The following is a 17,049-nucleotide window of genomic DNA, read 5'->3' on the forward strand; positions in this document are numbered from 1 at the left end:
ATAGCAGGTAAAATTATTATATATTTATTTCATAATTGTTATATCTTTCTAAAAAAATGTTTATTTCATTATTTCAGAATTTGAAGAAATTTCTTCGGCAGCAAGAAGGGGATCTTTACCGTCTCAGCCACAACCTTCTGGTTGTGCTTGAAAAATATGAATGTATATTTACTTTATTAATTTGATTTACTTATTACTTTATTCCTTTTTAAAGCTTAATATTTTTCTTGTTTAATTTTTCAGTTCAACTATTTTTTTTTGAAGTCATATGTGACTTATATTTTGTGACTACTCAATGGCTAAACAATATATATTTTGTCACGTGGAATTTGAAGATATTCAAGCTAGCCAAATTTTGGTATGCATCAAACAATATATTATTGTGTTAATTATCATTAGTGGTTTATTAGTTGGATTTAATACTAATTAATTTTGAATTGAAGTTGGTAATGTCATGGTAGGTTGTCTAATAGAACATTTTGAGGCCATGCAGGAACAACTTGGTAAAATTGTAACGATACGCTATATAGCCAGGATCAATTGATACATTCTGTAACATCTTGGTAAATGAGAAGAAACATACGCTATGTTAATTAACAGTGTTATGTTATTGGTTAAAAAATAGTGTCATGTTATTTTTTTTCATTATTTCTTAATTTTCTCTTACAGGCTGAAAATGATGCAGTTGACCAAGACCTTCAAAATTGACGCGTGTTTACTTTATATCGGTATGCCTTTACATGTGTAGAATTAACGATTTTGATTTGATTAAGAATTGTCTATCTCTTCATGATAGCCATATGATAGTGGTAATTTATTGTTTCCCATTTCTTGAAGAGCTTGGCTATAAAACAAGTTAAATTCATGTTATTGATTTGATTAAGAATTGTTGCTATTGTGACATGATTGGTTATAAAACAAGTTAAACTCAATTAGTGATGCTTAGAATAATTACAATGCTATTTCACTAAAGCTAAATGGTAAATTGACTCTAATAATTTAACTTCTACCAGTGTTAATCAAAATTTATATTTATTAATTAAGGCTGATATTGTAGTTTTGATTTGGGTATGTTTTATGAGTTTTTACCTTATGCTGAGAAATGTTGAAATTGGTTTTGAATTGCAGGTTAGGTGAGAGAGGAATGCATGTTGAAGAATTAGAAAGAGAGCTCAAGTTATTATTGGATAGGATCAAGTCAGTTCTCTTATTTTTATATTGTCTTGCTATGGGCATGATAAGCATTTGCTTATGATTTAAACTAAAATTTGTTCATAATTTCAGGTTGTCTGTAAAAGCTCTTGAAGATGAAGGTATGGTATTCTCCATACTCCCACAGATAATGTTATGGTCTGGCTTAGGTGGAAGTGGCTTCGGTGGAAGTGGAATCACTTGTAATTCAAGAACCAAAACTTGACACATATATTTTGAGTCCTATCATCCAAAGACCAACAATTTGCAATTGTTTGATATACTTTCAAAAGTTCTCTTGTTTCTCATGTATTTTGAGTTTTTGTATATGATACAGTGGTTGTAATTTATTAATTTCTTTTTAAGGTCTGTGTGGAAGTAGCATAACAGTTGTTATTTTGGATTGAAGTTTTTGATACTTTAAATTTATTTTGAATCTAAGTTGTAATAATTTGTAGCTCAAAATATTATCAAAATGTATTATTGGGCTCAAAATGATATCAACCCAATAAAACCGATTAAACCGATTGCATAACCCGCAACCCGTCCTAACCCAACCCGTCCAAACCGATTACAAAAATGGGCGAAAATGGGCTTATATGGCTTAACCGCGAATTGGGATGGGTGAGGCTTTTGGGCCCGAAACCGCCCAACCCGACCCGTTGTCCAGCCCTAGTTGGATAAATGGTTATGTGATTGAGAGATTATTTTACCCAGTTATATGGTGGGCGACAAATGTTCTTATCGAACTTGACGGGAACCTCACTAACAAGGGACCATAGATTAGGATCTAGTTTATGGGTGTATTAAGTGTAACATATCCATCATAATGGGGAATAAATTATATGTTACTCCCTTCGTTCCTTTTTAAGTGTCACTTTTTTGAAAAAAAAGTGTTCCTTTTTAATTGTCACTTGCAAACTTCAATGTAGTATAATTGCACTTTTGTCAAATTTACCCCTAGGTAATTATTATAGAGAGAGAAAAAGTAAAATGAATGTAATAAATAATTAAGGGTATTATAGGTAATAGGAGAATTATTGTTTGAAAAGTAACAATAATGATTAGTTTTATTGATATGTGTAAAAAGTCAAAAAATGACACTTAAAAAGGAACGAAGGGAGTATATGCTAGGATAAACATTTGATATCGCAAGTTCATACAAAACCCTATATTTATATCTCTCTCGTGGTTGTGTCCTTTGACTTGCCATTATGGAAAATAATTCATAACGTCTCCATCATAATGAGTGAGGACGTGAAAAAGGGTTTCCATCAACAACTTTTTCTTCCCAACAAGCTGTAACGTGGAAAGTGCCTGACTTTCTTTTTTGGGTAAGGCGACAACTTCACATATTATTGTATTGTTTGTCGAAGTTTGAGCCATGATAATTTGAAGTCGGTTATTCTCCGGTATTGAGGTTCAAGGTGGTGTTTTCCTATGTGAGACTGAACTCATGGATTTTTAGGTTTATATCAATCTAGATATTATCAAAACGACGTGGGGTGAATTCATCCATATAGATTAAAAGTTAAGGTAACAAAGTAAGATATAAAAAGTTAAATGACAAAGAGATAAAACTTTTTTTGTGTGTGTTTTTTAAGATGTAAAGTGTAAAAAAGTACGGGGTAAATGTTAAAATTTGGATTTTTTTAATACATCATATATATTAATAAAGTATCACGTAAAAATATAAAAATGTCATCAGTTTTCGGAGATATATCTCCGAACACACCTTGAGTATATAGAATTTTGAATTAACGGTGAAAACTCCGGAGATGTATCTTCAAATTCATTCTGGAGATGCATCTCTGAACAATATTGGAGTTTAAATCACGCAAGAGCGTTTCTCCTTCCTCATTTAAAAAAAATCTTAAAGTCTCTCAAAAATGTTTCCATCAACTAAGTCCAAAATCAAACAACCAAACTCAAAGATTCTTCTATCAACATCAAGTACATCAGAGACATCATCCAACACTGAAGTAAACTTTGAATTTGTAAATTTTTGATGTTTTGAAAAGTTTTTTGAGTTGTGTAAATGAGTAGAAATTAATGATTTAGGTAAGAAATGAGTAAAAATTGCATGAATAATAGTTTATACATACTGTAAAACATGTTTGTTGGTTGAAAATAATGATCAAATCAATATTTTTGGGGTTTGTATGTCTGCATTGCTGCCATTGAAGGATCTGAAGAGTTGCAGAAAATTCCTTAGATGCATCTCTATATTTTTTCAACATTTGGATTCACATTACCCAGAGATGCATCTCCATAAATTATCAATCAATTTTATTTTTTTTGCTTTTATCAATCAATTGTCTAGTTTACTTACGGGCATTATGACTGATAGAGAAGATAGACTAAGGCACAAGAGGATTGCACAACATGCATTAGTGTGGAGGGAGAATAGGCAAGTTTTAGAGGCTCATATTCACTCTAGCCATGCAGAAGTATCTACTTATGGGGCTCATACTTATCCATCTTTTTCTTCCCGTAGAAGACAAGTTTCACCTACCGACACATCATTTCCTCCATCCTCCCGCAGACGACAAGTTTCACCTATTCAGACGCCAGAGGTACCTTAGTCATCAGTGCTATTTGAGGCACCAGTGTCACCTCTGACTGAAAAGACTTATGAGCTAGTGTGACCTCTGACTGATGATGCTTCTGAGCCAGTACGACCTCCGACTGATGAGGCTGCTGAGCTAGTGCCACCTTCTAATGGTGAGACTGTTGATGATGATGAGTCAGATCCACCTTAGGCATTTGGGGAGGCCCTATAGAGTTGTCATTGTTGCATATATATCCAAACCATACTGCCAGACATATCTGGGATGGAGAGGTAACATTAGTTGGATTCATTTTTTTTAATTTATGTTTATTATTATATTACAAGTTTTCGAATTTAATTTATTTTTCTGTAGGACTGTGATCCGCTGAGGTTTATTAACCATGGACGAAGATTATTAGCTTGGCTAAGCCGAATGATGAATGGTTTTAGGAAGATTTGTCCATATATGGGATGAATGACTTGTGCACGATCAATTATATCACGGTCAACCACGTGATGCTTAATGCATTTGTGGAGAGATGACACACCGAGACCTTTCCATTTCATCTCCTGCTTTGTGAGATGTCTATCACAATTGACGATATGTCGTATTTGCTACATCTTTCGATCAAGGAGGAAACTTCTAGATCATGGGAGGATTAGCAGAGACGAGGCACTCGAGATGATGGTAGATTATCTACGAGTTTGAAAAAACCAAAGGATTCCATGCTAGGTTTGGATTCCTGAAAAAATGTATATACAAATGAGATCCTTAGAGCTGAGGAGGCTAGAGGTGATGTCGAACAAGTTGGGATCCATAAAGCGTATGCTATGAGACCATATATTCTATATTTGGTTGTCACTATTAATTTTGTGAACAAGAGTGTAACTTATACATATGTCGCCTATCTACGGTACTTCGAGGACTTTGAGCGGATCCATGAGTACAACTGGGGGCCGCTTGTTTCATGTACTTATACTCGAATTTATTAAAGGAATGTAGGTGGAAGACTAAGCATGTCACATGCATCATCACACTACTGATGCTAATATTTATTGGTCTTTTAATGTTTCTATGTCATTTTTATTTCATTTTTTCAACGTCCTTACTGATGACTCGTGTGTTCCAACACTTTTCAAGCTTGGGTCCTCCAACAATTTCCTTGCATCTCTAGTTGGTCATGTGTACCGAATTACACCGAGGATATGGCACATGCTTTTGCATTTTCCCCGCTAAGAGGGAATCAGGAGATAAAGTCGTTCAGAGTGTATCTTAACTGCTTGGTTGCCGATGATATGGACTTCAACAACTATGTCGGTCACCGTGAGACACAAGCATTTGATGATATAGTGTTATACTCGGGATGATTGACTTGCGAATCATGTCTCACATTTCCTCATCTGCCTGAACGCATCATATGGAAGTTCAGTTAGACCTAGACTATTCGCAGACACCATGTTGTCTCTGCTGCTCCTGCTATGACATGTAGAGAAATTGATGCCATGTTTGATGATTATCTTGGTAATGTGGTATCGGTGGAGACACATAGTACCATAACAGAGAGCAATTAAAGCTACATCAACGGGTACATCAGGTGGTTCTTCAGGGTGTCACATCCGTATATGGTGCAGGCTGTTCTAGGAGATCCACCGAGGCCAACTCATTAGAAGATACCAAAAGAGGAGCAAACACAGTTAGATCACGCTCATGTGTCTTGCCTAAATATCGTCGCAAAGTGAAGATTACGCATGCACGCAATGACATGGGTATCTTCCCTGATGGGTCTGATGTGAGACAGGTCCTAGATGCCATTATGACGGACGTATGAGAGACATTGATGTACCATAGACAATGTCAGAGGACATGGGGTAGTGGAGGCCGAAAAGGCAGATGAGTTGTAGTTCGGCAAACAAAGTAGTATATAGTAGTTGTACTTTGGGTTCATTATGAATTGTATTTTATTTTCACTTCATTCTACTTTATCGTGTATTTCGACTTTATTTATATATGTCATTTTTAGACCATATGGATTTATATATCATTTTTTACATATCGATTGTATGGTTTAATCTCATCACATAACAGGGTTCTTAACATTTATAAATCACCACTTTCGCATGCGTAAACTATAAAACAAACATAATCTGCACTGGTCTGATAGGATACGGAGATGCATCTCCATAAACTCTGAAAGAAGATACATCTCTGGATTAATAAATGTGTAAAATATCTTTCAGAGAGGGATGAATGAAGTTTGTGTTAAAATATTTCGAAGATATATCTCCGAATTATTTAACATTTTAATTTAAAGCAAGATACATCCGAAGATGAATCTTCGAAATCTAAAAGACATTTTGAATTTTCTAGATGTTTTTCCATCCGATAGAATAAAATAAGAAATTCGCTAAAACTTTCGCGGGACTCTAATCTCAAAGCCCAGTCCAGTTGCTCTTGACGAGGCCCATCATACTCCACCCTTGTATCAAAACGAATTTGGATTGGAGCCGAATTGAACTCAACTGGCCGCCATCGCAGTCGGAGTCAGTCGTCGGCCACCGCTAAACACCGAGAAAGAAAACTCACCAGTTGATTGCATCCTACCAAATCTCCACTCAGCGCGCCATTGACAGCATCGGTACTTTTACATTACTTTTCGCTTTAGAATCCGGAATTCTAGTTTATAGAAGAAACTGATTTTCCATTGAACATGAAACTGCAAATTTAGGTTTTTTATTTATTTAATTTATACTTTTTTTTTTCATTTATTAGATGAAGATTAAGAAACAAAGTAGGCACAGGAAGACATTGACGTTTTTCACTGCTTGTTTCGGTTTCCATAAGCCTTACAAAGTTCTCTGTGATGGAACATTTGTGCATCACCTTATTGTGAATCGTATGACCCCTGCTGATACTGCTCTTGCCAATATTCTTAGTTCTACGGTCAAGCTCTACACAACAAGGTCTTTGTTTTGAGTTCTGTTTTAGTTTTTTGGTTTTGTTTTTTATATCTTAATTTTTGTTGTTGTTGATTTGGGTTTTTGATTGAGGTAATGCAGATGTGTTCTAGCTGAGTTGAAAAGGCTTGGTAAATCGTATTCGGAGGCTCTTGAGGCTGCTCATAATCTTATAGTTGCAAGGTTAAACAATTTTCGGTCTTTTTAAATACACATGTATGTATCTTGTAGTGGCACATATGCTTTTAAATTAATTCCTTTACAAAATTTTCTTTGGTCGTTATGATAGATTTGCATGATGAATATACAGTATTCAGTAGGCTGAAACCCTTCAAATGTGAATGTATACCAATTTTCTTTATTACATGGGTCAGGTGGGTTGGCTCTGTACATATCGGTTAGCCTGTTTGTTAATTGGTGGGCACTTGCCAAGGAGGAATGGTGTGGGGAGTTTTTGACAACTGCCGTAAAAAATTTGTGACCACGGCGGTACCATAGGCTGCAATGGCGTCTTGATATGATGGGTTTTTGGCCTGCCCTCCATATTCCACCATCGGCAACACTGGTTTAGGTTGATAAGTCAAAGATTGGAGAAAATAGACCCTACGAATTCAGTCCAATAATTATTTGTTAGACACAACGAAACATCTCCGTTTGCCTCAACTAAGAAACAGCTTTGAAAGAACAGCCGTATAAATCCTTTAGGTTTTCATTTATTGTTGTTGCTAATATCTGAAATGCTTTTTCTGCTTTTTTCCTTCCTCTACTGTTGCTATTTGGTAAGAAAGCCATCTTTAGGTCCTAGCCCAATTGATTAGTTAGCTACTCCAACCAGTCAAGAAGTTATTGTGGATCACCCATATTGCTTGCATTGTCTTAAGGCAAAAGAAAAATGACTTCCTCATTCAATGCCTTATCACTATGGCATATTAGTTTTAACTTTTCAAAACCTGGACTAGGCAGGATTCCTTTCGGAACCAACATTAATAGGATGACCTCTTAGAAAACCATTCTTGTCCCTTGGAAGTATAAATTTTGAGTATTGTTATACTTACATTGATAATTGATATTTATAGACCCAAATAAGAACTGACCTTGAGATCCCCAAGTTGAATAACTTTTATGACTGACTGAAATGGAATGTTAAAAGGTTCTCTAATGTGAAGATTTGAAGTTGTATAGTCGTAATCATCAGTATTTAATATTCTATTAGCGCACAAGTAATGCTGCGGTGATGGTTTTGTAGTTTGATCTAAACTTCAATTTGCAGATGCGAGCATGAAAAATGTGTGAGGGCCGATCTATGCATCACGGAGGTTGTCGGAGAAAATAATTCCGAGCACTTCTTTGTTGCTAGTCAAGATACCGACTTACGGAAGAAGTTGCAAGAGGTTGGAATATTCTTTGTAATGTTAATTGCGACAATTAGATATGTTACTGTCTCTTTGTAAACATGATAAAATGTTATTTGCATAAATGGTCTTTTCTGTGCCAATGACTTTGTCTAAAATATGTTGACTTGTGTAGAATTGTATCATTGTACATATGTTTAGTCTTCTTTACCTGCTTGTTGCAGATACCTGGTGTTCCTCTCATATATGGTCTAAGAAATGCTCTTTTCCTTGAATCTCCATCGGCATTTCAGAAGGAATATGTCAAAACTTTGGAAGAAAGACGAATGCATATGACCAACACAGAATACCAGATATTTAGAGATAGGGCAAAGAAGAAATTAGCTGGTGGGGAAGACAATAATTCCAATACTGAAATAACGGAAAACAAGGATGCAGGAGATCCAATTGCGAGTGCACAGGCAATAAAAAGAAGTATTACTTCAAGGAATCAGATTGGCATCAAGGATAAACCTCAATTCAAGAGAAAAAGAGCAAAGGTTATACTTTATTTTTTACTGTAGCTTCTTTCTTATTTATTTTTTATTATCATATCTAATATATATGCTTATACCTTACCATTTTATTGTAAGCCAATTGACAATATTTTATATATATTTGTTTCCTAAAACAAAATGTTAGCAATGAATTGACAGTTAATTTGTTTATACAAACTTTTTATAATTTTGTCACAAACTAATTTCTTTGTATTTGTGATGCAGTTTGATAGAAAGTTGTTGACTTGAAATCATTTGTGTATGTTTCTAACGGTTATTGTTTTGTGTCACTCATATTAATGTGAACTTTGCAGGCTCCAAACCCACTTTCGTGCAAGAAGAAGAAAAGCCGTGAAAATCAAAACAATACTTTGAAGGTAGGATGGGTGGCAAAATTGATATGTTTCTTCAATTTGAACTTGAAAACTCTTGGATGTTAACTTTGGATTTGATTTTAATTCATTTTCCGAGTAAAGCTTAATTTTCATATACCAAAGTTTTAAATTGTTTTACTTTTAAAACTATGTAGTTGCTTAGTTTAGCATGTTTAGAATACTTGAGCCATTGTTAGTATAACTCCAATGGTTTTTATCTGCTGGAGGTTATATTTTGCATCTGTTGAATGTTCATTGATTCCTATGTAGGAAAAGAAAGGAGACAGCACAGTGAAGAGAAGCAGGAAAAGGAACAGGTCGCGGAAAGGGCAAACGGCAGCAGAAACCGGAAGTTAGGTAGATCATTAGATATATATGGATGAACTCCTCGAGTCTGCTACTTCAGATGATTTTAGGGAGAATGGCAAATTTATGTTGGCATGGCACAGAAAAGTGCATCAGTTGGATTTTTAAATTTTATATGGATGTTTCTATATATGGAGAGGGGGAGGGGAAGAAATATTTTAAATGTTAGTAATATTTTAGGAGAGGGGAGGAGAGGAGGAAGTAAGAGGAGAAGATTTTTTTGAAAGAGAGGAGAGGAATCTAGAATAATTTATTATATTGAGGAATTTAATTTCAATTTTCTTAAATAGTAATTTATTTTTTGTGAAAATATTAAAATTTTAGGTTTTTATTCAATTGCTGTTTTTCTTTTTTGATGTCAAAGTTTTTTCTTGTGGTAAAAAGTTTGCCTTAGCCTAATGAGGAGGCGTCTGCATTGGGCCTCATGAGGAGGTGCCAATGCCTCTGACGCCTGCAGCGCCTAGCCTCTTGGCGCATGCATTTTATATCTCCTCTATATAAATACCTTGCCTTGGATGCAATATTTTTCACACAAAATTCTTCCCTACTATCATATTTTGTTTCATTCAACTCTACTCTCCTTCAAGTTTTTGTGTTTTAATCATGTTTGAATACATTCACAAGCGAAATGCTGATTTAATATTTTTCGTCGTTGCGTCTTCGATAAAGATTCAACTTTGGAATATAGATTCGTTTGAACGTCTTAATCAGACGTTGAACAGTTGGCTAGATGGAGAAATTGGAGATGATGAAAGGATTAGAAGAATACAATGACTTGTGTCGACGTTCAATCAAAATGGAGAAGTGCGCTCGAGACGTTCGTAGGATGATGTATTACATGTTCAAAATTGTTTTGATGATTGTAATCGCCTAGTTATTGTATTGTAGTTGTTTTAATTGTTTGTGTTGTTATTTATGTAATGATATTTGCTCGCAAACTTATAATATGAAATAAATTTAGTTTTTCACATATTGCAACAGAGATACGATTGTTAGTACGATTGTGACCTGGTTGACTGCATGAACTACATAATCTAACCATTTTGTTTGCCGTATCCATTTTGGTTCGAATTCGGGTGCTGTTTGGGCGACCCTTTTTCTTCCTCCGCATAACTTCGTTATGTTAGACGATGTCCCCTTGATATTCTGGCCAGTAATCTATTGGACCATATTGGACCAGACGATGTAATACTCCTACACAATTATATTTTAATTTAAAAATACTTATCAAATTATTTATCATCTAATCGTTTCGTATTGTTTTACAATTTATCTGGAGGTCATATATGGGTTTTGATCATGATGTGAACCATACATTAATTATCCGGTTCCCTACTGTGGAAATGCACCAGAGTGATCGGGTCAAACTGCAGTTCGACATGCAACAACAAATTCCAGAGCCTCCCACGTGTTTGGGGAATTGGCATCAAAAAAGGGTTGATGCATAATGATATTTTTTAGACTGGAGAGACTTTGCAAAAGAGATGTGTCGTCATATAACTCCTTTTCCGGCGTCTCTCTTTCTCCACTACCATGTTTCCCTCCCACTCATTCAGATACCACTCCTAAGCCTTCCTCTACACCTCCTCAAAATGTGTCTTCAAACCCAACTACTGGAGCTAACAACCCCTCTGAGTCCTCCAATCATGTGAGAGTATCCACCACTGCACATACTGAAAGTCCAACGACTTTCACAACTTCTTCACAGTCAGAAACTGGTACTTCCTCTAGTCCAGGTTCAACTCAGTCTGCGTCTCATGCTGAATCTCATAGCTCCACTAATTCAGAATCCACAACTGAAGTTGCTATTCCTCTTAAGGTTGTTCCAGTTGATGTTAGACCAATCAATAGTCATGCTATGTAGACTAGAGCCAAATATGATTTTTCTCAACATAGACTGTAACCTAAACTTTTGCTTACTCTCTATGAACCTAAGATAGTTAAGCATGCCCTTGTTGACTTGCAGTGGAAGGAAGCTATGCAAGCTGAGTATGATGCTCTCATGGGCAACAATGCATGGACTTTAGTTCCTCTTCCTCCTCAAAGGCATGCCATTGGTAGCAAATGGGTTTTCAGGATAAAAGAAAATCCTGATGGAACAGTTAACAAATACAAGGAAAGACTTGTAGCCAAGGGATTTCACCAAAGAGAATAATTTGACTTCAATGAGACATTCCCCCCTGTTGTAAAACCTATTACCATCACGACCATTCTATCTATTACACTCACATATAATTGGTCAATTCAGCAGCATGATGTGAACAATGCATTCCTAAATGGGTTATTAGATGAGGAAGTTTACATGGTTCAACCAAAGGGTTTTGAAAGCTTAAACTCTGACTTAGTATGCAAACTAAACAAGGCCATCTATGGTCTTAAGCAGGCTCTAAGACAGTGGTTTGAGAGGTTATAAGCAGCCTTAGTTCAACTTCACTTCAAGCTAAGCAAGTGTGATCCATCTCTTTTCATTAACTTCTCTCAAGGGCACACGGTCTACCTTCTGGTATATGTTGATGACACCATCATCATTGGAAGCTCCATTCCCCTTGTACAATCTATAATCTCTAAGCTGAATGTAACTTTCTCCCTTAAACACTTGGGTCACTTAGACTACTTTCATGGTATTGAAGTTAAAAAGGGTACCTTCCAATCTCTGGTACTAACTCAAACCAAGTACATCAAAGATCTTTTAGTCAAATCTAACATGCTTGACTACACATGTGGTACCACACCCATGCAGTCTACATGTAAACTAACTAAAGTTGGCTCTCCCGCTTTGGCTGATTCTTATATGTACAAATCTGTTGTTGGTGCACTGCAATATGCAACATTTACCAGACTTGATATTGCATACTCAGTCAACAAAGTATGCCAGTTCATGTCTCATCCTCTTAAAGCTCATTGGGTGGTTGTGAAAAGAATCCTAAGGTATCTTAAGGGTACTATCTCTCACGACATTCACCTGCTTCCACTTCCTCTTAATATAACTCATTCCATTCAAGGTTTTTCTGATGTAGACTGGGCCTCTGACCCAGATGACAAAAGAAGCACCTCAGGCGCATATATCTACTTTGACCCCAATCTAATCTCTTGGTGGTCTAAAAAGCAGCTTGTAATTTCCAGATCTAGTACTGAGTTAGAGGAACTGACAACTGCCAGTTCTATGTGTAATTATTACCTACTATAGCAAGTCATCACCTTGTTGCTCTATAAGTAATAAGGTGTCATCTCTTTGTAACTAACTTTTGATTAATAACAAAATTATGTTATAGTATGAAATCTGAGATTGAACTCTCATCTTGCTTAGTTTCTAACAAACTTTAATATACTTCAATTCGCAACTTGATTTTTATTCAATTATTAAATTAGTGACTATGTTTTCGTAACTGCAAATGCTTTTGCATATATTTATTATTGATGCAAGACGTGTTTTTATTTTATTTCTTAAAAATTAAGGATGCAAAATATATATTTTTTTAAAAAGAAAAAACACTAAATATCAGTGTCATAATTTTTATTAAAAAGTATAGATTTTTTTTAAGATTCGATTTCCATGAATCTTCGATTCTTTATGGGATCTGTGGGGATGATGACGAGGAAAAATATTTTCCGTGACGAGAATCAGAGACAGAGATAAAGAAAATATTGAGATGCGAGGCAGGAACCAGAGAAGCATTCACTGTACATTCTCTGTTCCGTTGACAACCTACTTCACACCCTTCGTCTTCTCTCAACTCCCTAGAACCAAATATATCATTAAAAATATAAAAAGTACAAATATAGAATGAGAGATATATAGCCATAAGAAATTTATAAATATGATGAAAATGCATGACCATACACAAACACACACAAATAGTACATAAAATTGTCAAAAATTAAATAAATACACAGATTATAGAATGATTAGCATTTTCAAGGGCATGATATAGTCGAAAATCATTCTAAGTTAGACAGGATGACACAGCAGCATAATTCTAGGGTATAACTTTTAAAAATAGATTCATAAGCAAAATCATATCTTCTTTAGAACATTTGGCACATGTTCATGTTAATTGTCATTCTAAGTTAGTTCTGAACAATGTTATGAATTACTGCGGGTCGTCAGAGAAATATTATGAAAATCTTTATACCCCATGGTATTGTATGTCTTCCACTATATTTTAATGATACGTGATTATCAAAATTAAGAGGGTATAATTTGTCACATGCATCAACTGCTAGCGTAGGTTAACGATAATTCCACTAACTTATTGATATTCTAATATATTTATAAATATAATTTCTAATAATATATTAAAAATTATAATTTCTAATAATTATCCAAATAAATGATAACATTGTATGATAGATAATATATTTATAAATATAAGTTCTAATAATATATTAAAAAATAATTTATCAAATATTAATTTATATGTATTTAGTTAAATATTTATAGTTTTTTATTCACAAAACATATACTATGATATTTAAAAAAAAAATTTAAATTGATATATATATATATATATATATATATATATATATATATATATATATATATATATATATATATATATATTTTTTTTCTTTTTTATTGAAAAAGAGAGCTGTTTAAAAGATTCAACAACTCTTTTTTTCACATGGATATTATTACAGTAACTTTGTCAAGATCACATGACTTATTTTAAATTTTACAAATTGTATATTTTTATAAAACTATGTAGTTTAATATGAATCTAAACTCGCACTAAACCATTTACTTATAAGCAAACATAACATTGTTGACTAACTTATTAAATTCAACAGCATATTAATAACATTAAAATAAATATTATTTAATCCAAAATGAGAAAGTAGTTCATGGCTTACGTACTTGATGTTAAGAAACAAACTTCTTAAAATTATACATATATCTTCAGTGACTTCAATAATGCTACTAATCTTTCTTTAATTATTTATTTTAACTTCATAATTGTGATCACAATATACTACTAGTAAAATAAATTGAGGAGTTCAGAGAGTCTTTATCAATCAAAGTCTTCACTTATTTAGATTAGGAAATTTATATATAGGATGAAAAATGAAAAAATGACCTAACTGAGCTTCCAAAAGTCATAAACCAAAATTTAGAAGACATAAACTATTGTTAAATTGTCATTAAGTGAAGTACTAAAAGAGCTTTATGTAACCTCTAAAAGCCACTTAGATTTGGATGCTAAAAATAGATATCGTATTCAGAAACAAATTAAGTTAACCATCAGAACTTAGTTTCATGACTTTATTCTGTAGACAGAGACTTCATAGGGTTTTGAAAGCCCGAAGTGTTTGTTTGGTTTTTAATTCATTTTTAATTATATTTATGTTTATATTGAATATCAAAACATTAATGTTTATATTAGTTTTGGTCTTAACTGACTTAACTAATGATTATCCAAGTTCTTTTTCTTTCTTAAACTCATATGCTCTATCCTATAAACATTATGTTTGATTATTAAGGATTGTTTGATTAAAACTCTATTTTAGTTTTTAAAATTTTAAAAAATTAATTTTATTTAGTAATTTAATTTTACAAAATTATTTTTGAAAATTATCATCTATTTATAAGATTTGAAATCTAAAAAACTAAAATAAATTTTTGAGATTTTTATTTTTAGTTTTGGAAATTAAGAAGAGAAAATTGAAAAAATACATTTTGTTAATGGAAAATTTATAATAATATATAATTTTAAAATTAAAAAGAAAAATGTAAATGAATCATTTCTTTTATAAGAAATAATAAAATATTAAAAAAAAATCGTAAATAAAATTTTCAATACATATTTTCTTTTCTTTATTCATATTTAATCATTCTTAAATTTTTATTTATTTTGATAAAGAAAATATAATCAATATATTTTTATTCATTTTTAATTTGTTATGTTTATTTTATGTATTATTCAACTTGAATATTTTAAAGAAAATAATATTTACAATTTCAAACTAAAATTAATAAAGAAGTGTTATTTAAATTAAAAACTAGTATAATATCTAACATCATATAAAATATACAACAAATTAATAATTAGCAAATGAAAATGAGAAGAAAAAAATTAATAGTTAAAAAATACAAATTGTAAATCATACACGTCACATCACATCACATGTTAATAAAAAACTGTGTTCACATAATATTATATATATATATATATATATATATATATATATATATATATATATATATATATATATATATATATATATATATATATATATATATATATATATATATATATATATATATATATATATATATATATATATATATATATATATATATATATTATATATATATATATATATATATATATATATATATATATATATATATATATATATATATATATATATATATATATATATATATATATATATATATATATATATATATATATATATATATAATGGAGTCTGAAATATTAATTAATGGGGATAAATAAATTTTGATACATTTTTTGTATGATTAATTTATTTTTAATGTTATTAAAAAATATATTTTTATGATGTGATCAAATTTTTATTTGATTTTTTATATTTTATATTTTTAGATATTTGATTTGTCACAAAGTTATTGTTAAAATAGAAAAAAAGAATATATATTTATAATTTAAAATATTTTTTTTAAGCAAGTCAAATTAATCAAACAAAACAAGCAATGGGGACCAAACCAAAATTCCTTAGGAGGAAAATCTAAAGAGAGACATACCTAACTTGTCATGAAAGAAATCTTTGTAAATGCTATCATGACCTTGATTAAGCCAAGTAAAATTTTGAAGGTAAAACCATGAATAACAAGCTTACTTGCACAAGAGTTGTCTTCTATAAGGATCTTCTATAAGATAAGGGTTATCAAGAAATTCATTGATTTAATGATGAACAAGTTGTTAACCCATCTAGTTCTTATATGCCAAGGGGTCAAAGAGACAATAGCAAAAATATTCACAACTATCAAAGAGTCTGTTTCCAACCAAACCTTTTTTCAACCCCTCTCGCAATTTAGCTTTATAGCCATCTTAGCTCCATTAAATTCGGCAAGAAAAAGTAATTATTGGACCAATAAAAAAAGAGAAGCAAATGCTTTATCTTATCATTCATGAAAATTCACCAGCAAACACCAATAGTCGGAAGAGTGACAACCATCCCATAAATGTTGCATTTGAGCAAACCAAGAACAAGAGGATACCACACAACATCAACCACTCTTTATTGCTTAGTAGATGTATTTTTATGTTGAATTTCTTAATAACACAAAATTTCACCTTTGAAAAATTTGAAGTTTTGCTTTGCTTATTAACATAAACTAGGACATTAGAGAAAACCATAGAAATACAAGTTTCCCAATCAATACAGTTGCCATCAAAATGATGTTGGAAATTTGGCAATTTTCCCGCAAGAATTTCACCAAATTTTGATGAACAAGAATCAATCTTTTTGATCGATTCCTCCTCTTGTTCTTCACTTTTCACTCGACTGAATCAACCACACTTTGGTTGCAAAATTTTGCTGCACAGAGATAATGAAAGAAGAAAAGAAAATTGAATTTTGGAAAGAGAGGAATTAGGGGTTATCGAGAGAAGAAAAACTTGTTTTTGTAGAGTTTCTCTCTGCTCTCAAACATTGCAATATGAAATTACTCATTTCCAAGTTACAATCAATAATATGGTTACTCCATATTAATAGATTGAGTTTGTTTACACACTAAACAA

At 32.3% G+C, this 17,049-nt stretch overlaps 2 protein-coding genes across 2 annotated transcripts; both read left to right on the plus strand.

Moving 5' to 3' along the window:
* Nucleotides 1–6,165: 6,165 nt before the first annotated feature.
* LOC127118528 (uncharacterized) lies at nt 6,166–9,635 on the plus strand. Its single transcript, XM_051048735.1, has 7 exons — nt 6,166–6,378; nt 6,513–6,703; nt 6,800–6,880; nt 7,968–8,088; nt 8,274–8,588; nt 8,900–8,962; nt 9,230–9,635. Exons 2-7 carry the CDS (start codon nt 6,513–6,515, stop codon nt 9,314–9,316), a joined length of 858 nt encoding a protein of 285 aa, XP_050904692.1. The 5' UTR covers nt 6,166–6,378; the 3' UTR covers nt 9,317–9,635.
* Nucleotides 9,636–12,059: 2,424 nt separating this feature from the next.
* On the plus strand, nt 12,060–12,512 carry LOC127122288 (uncharacterized mitochondrial protein AtMg00810-like). Its single transcript, XM_051052651.1, has one exon. The coding sequence runs from the start codon at nt 12,060–12,062 to the stop codon at nt 12,510–12,512; it is 453 nt and encodes a 150-aa protein (XP_050908608.1).
* The last annotated feature ends 4,537 nt before the right edge of the window (nt 12,513–17,049 follow it).

The sequence above is a fragment of the Lathyrus oleraceus genome, chromosome 2, assembly GCF_024323335.1.
Source record: "Lathyrus oleraceus cultivar Zhongwan6 chromosome 2, CAAS_Psat_ZW6_1.0, whole genome shotgun sequence".
NCBI lineage: Eukaryota > Viridiplantae > Streptophyta > Magnoliopsida > Fabales > Fabaceae > Lathyrus > Lathyrus oleraceus.

What these genes read in the sequence shown, in the direction of transcription:
- LOC127122288 (XM_051052651.1), top strand. Translation starts at nt 12,060, where the DNA reads ATGCAGTCTACATGTAAACTAACTAAAGTTGGCTCTCCCGCTTTGGCT.
- LOC127118528 (XM_051048735.1), top strand. Translation starts at nt 6,513, where the DNA reads ATGAAGATTAAGAAACAAAGTAGGCACAGGAAGACATTGACGTTTTTC. An exon ending in TACGGAAGAAGTTGCAAGAG is followed by an intron (nt 8,089 to 8,273) that starts GTTGGAATATTC and finishes TGCTTGTTGCAG; the next exon opens with ATACCTGGTGTTCCTCTCAT. An exon ending in TCAAGAGAAAAAGAGCAAAG is followed by an intron (nt 8,589 to 8,899) that starts GTTATACTTTAT and finishes TGAACTTTGCAG; the next exon opens with GCTCCAAACCCACTTTCGTG.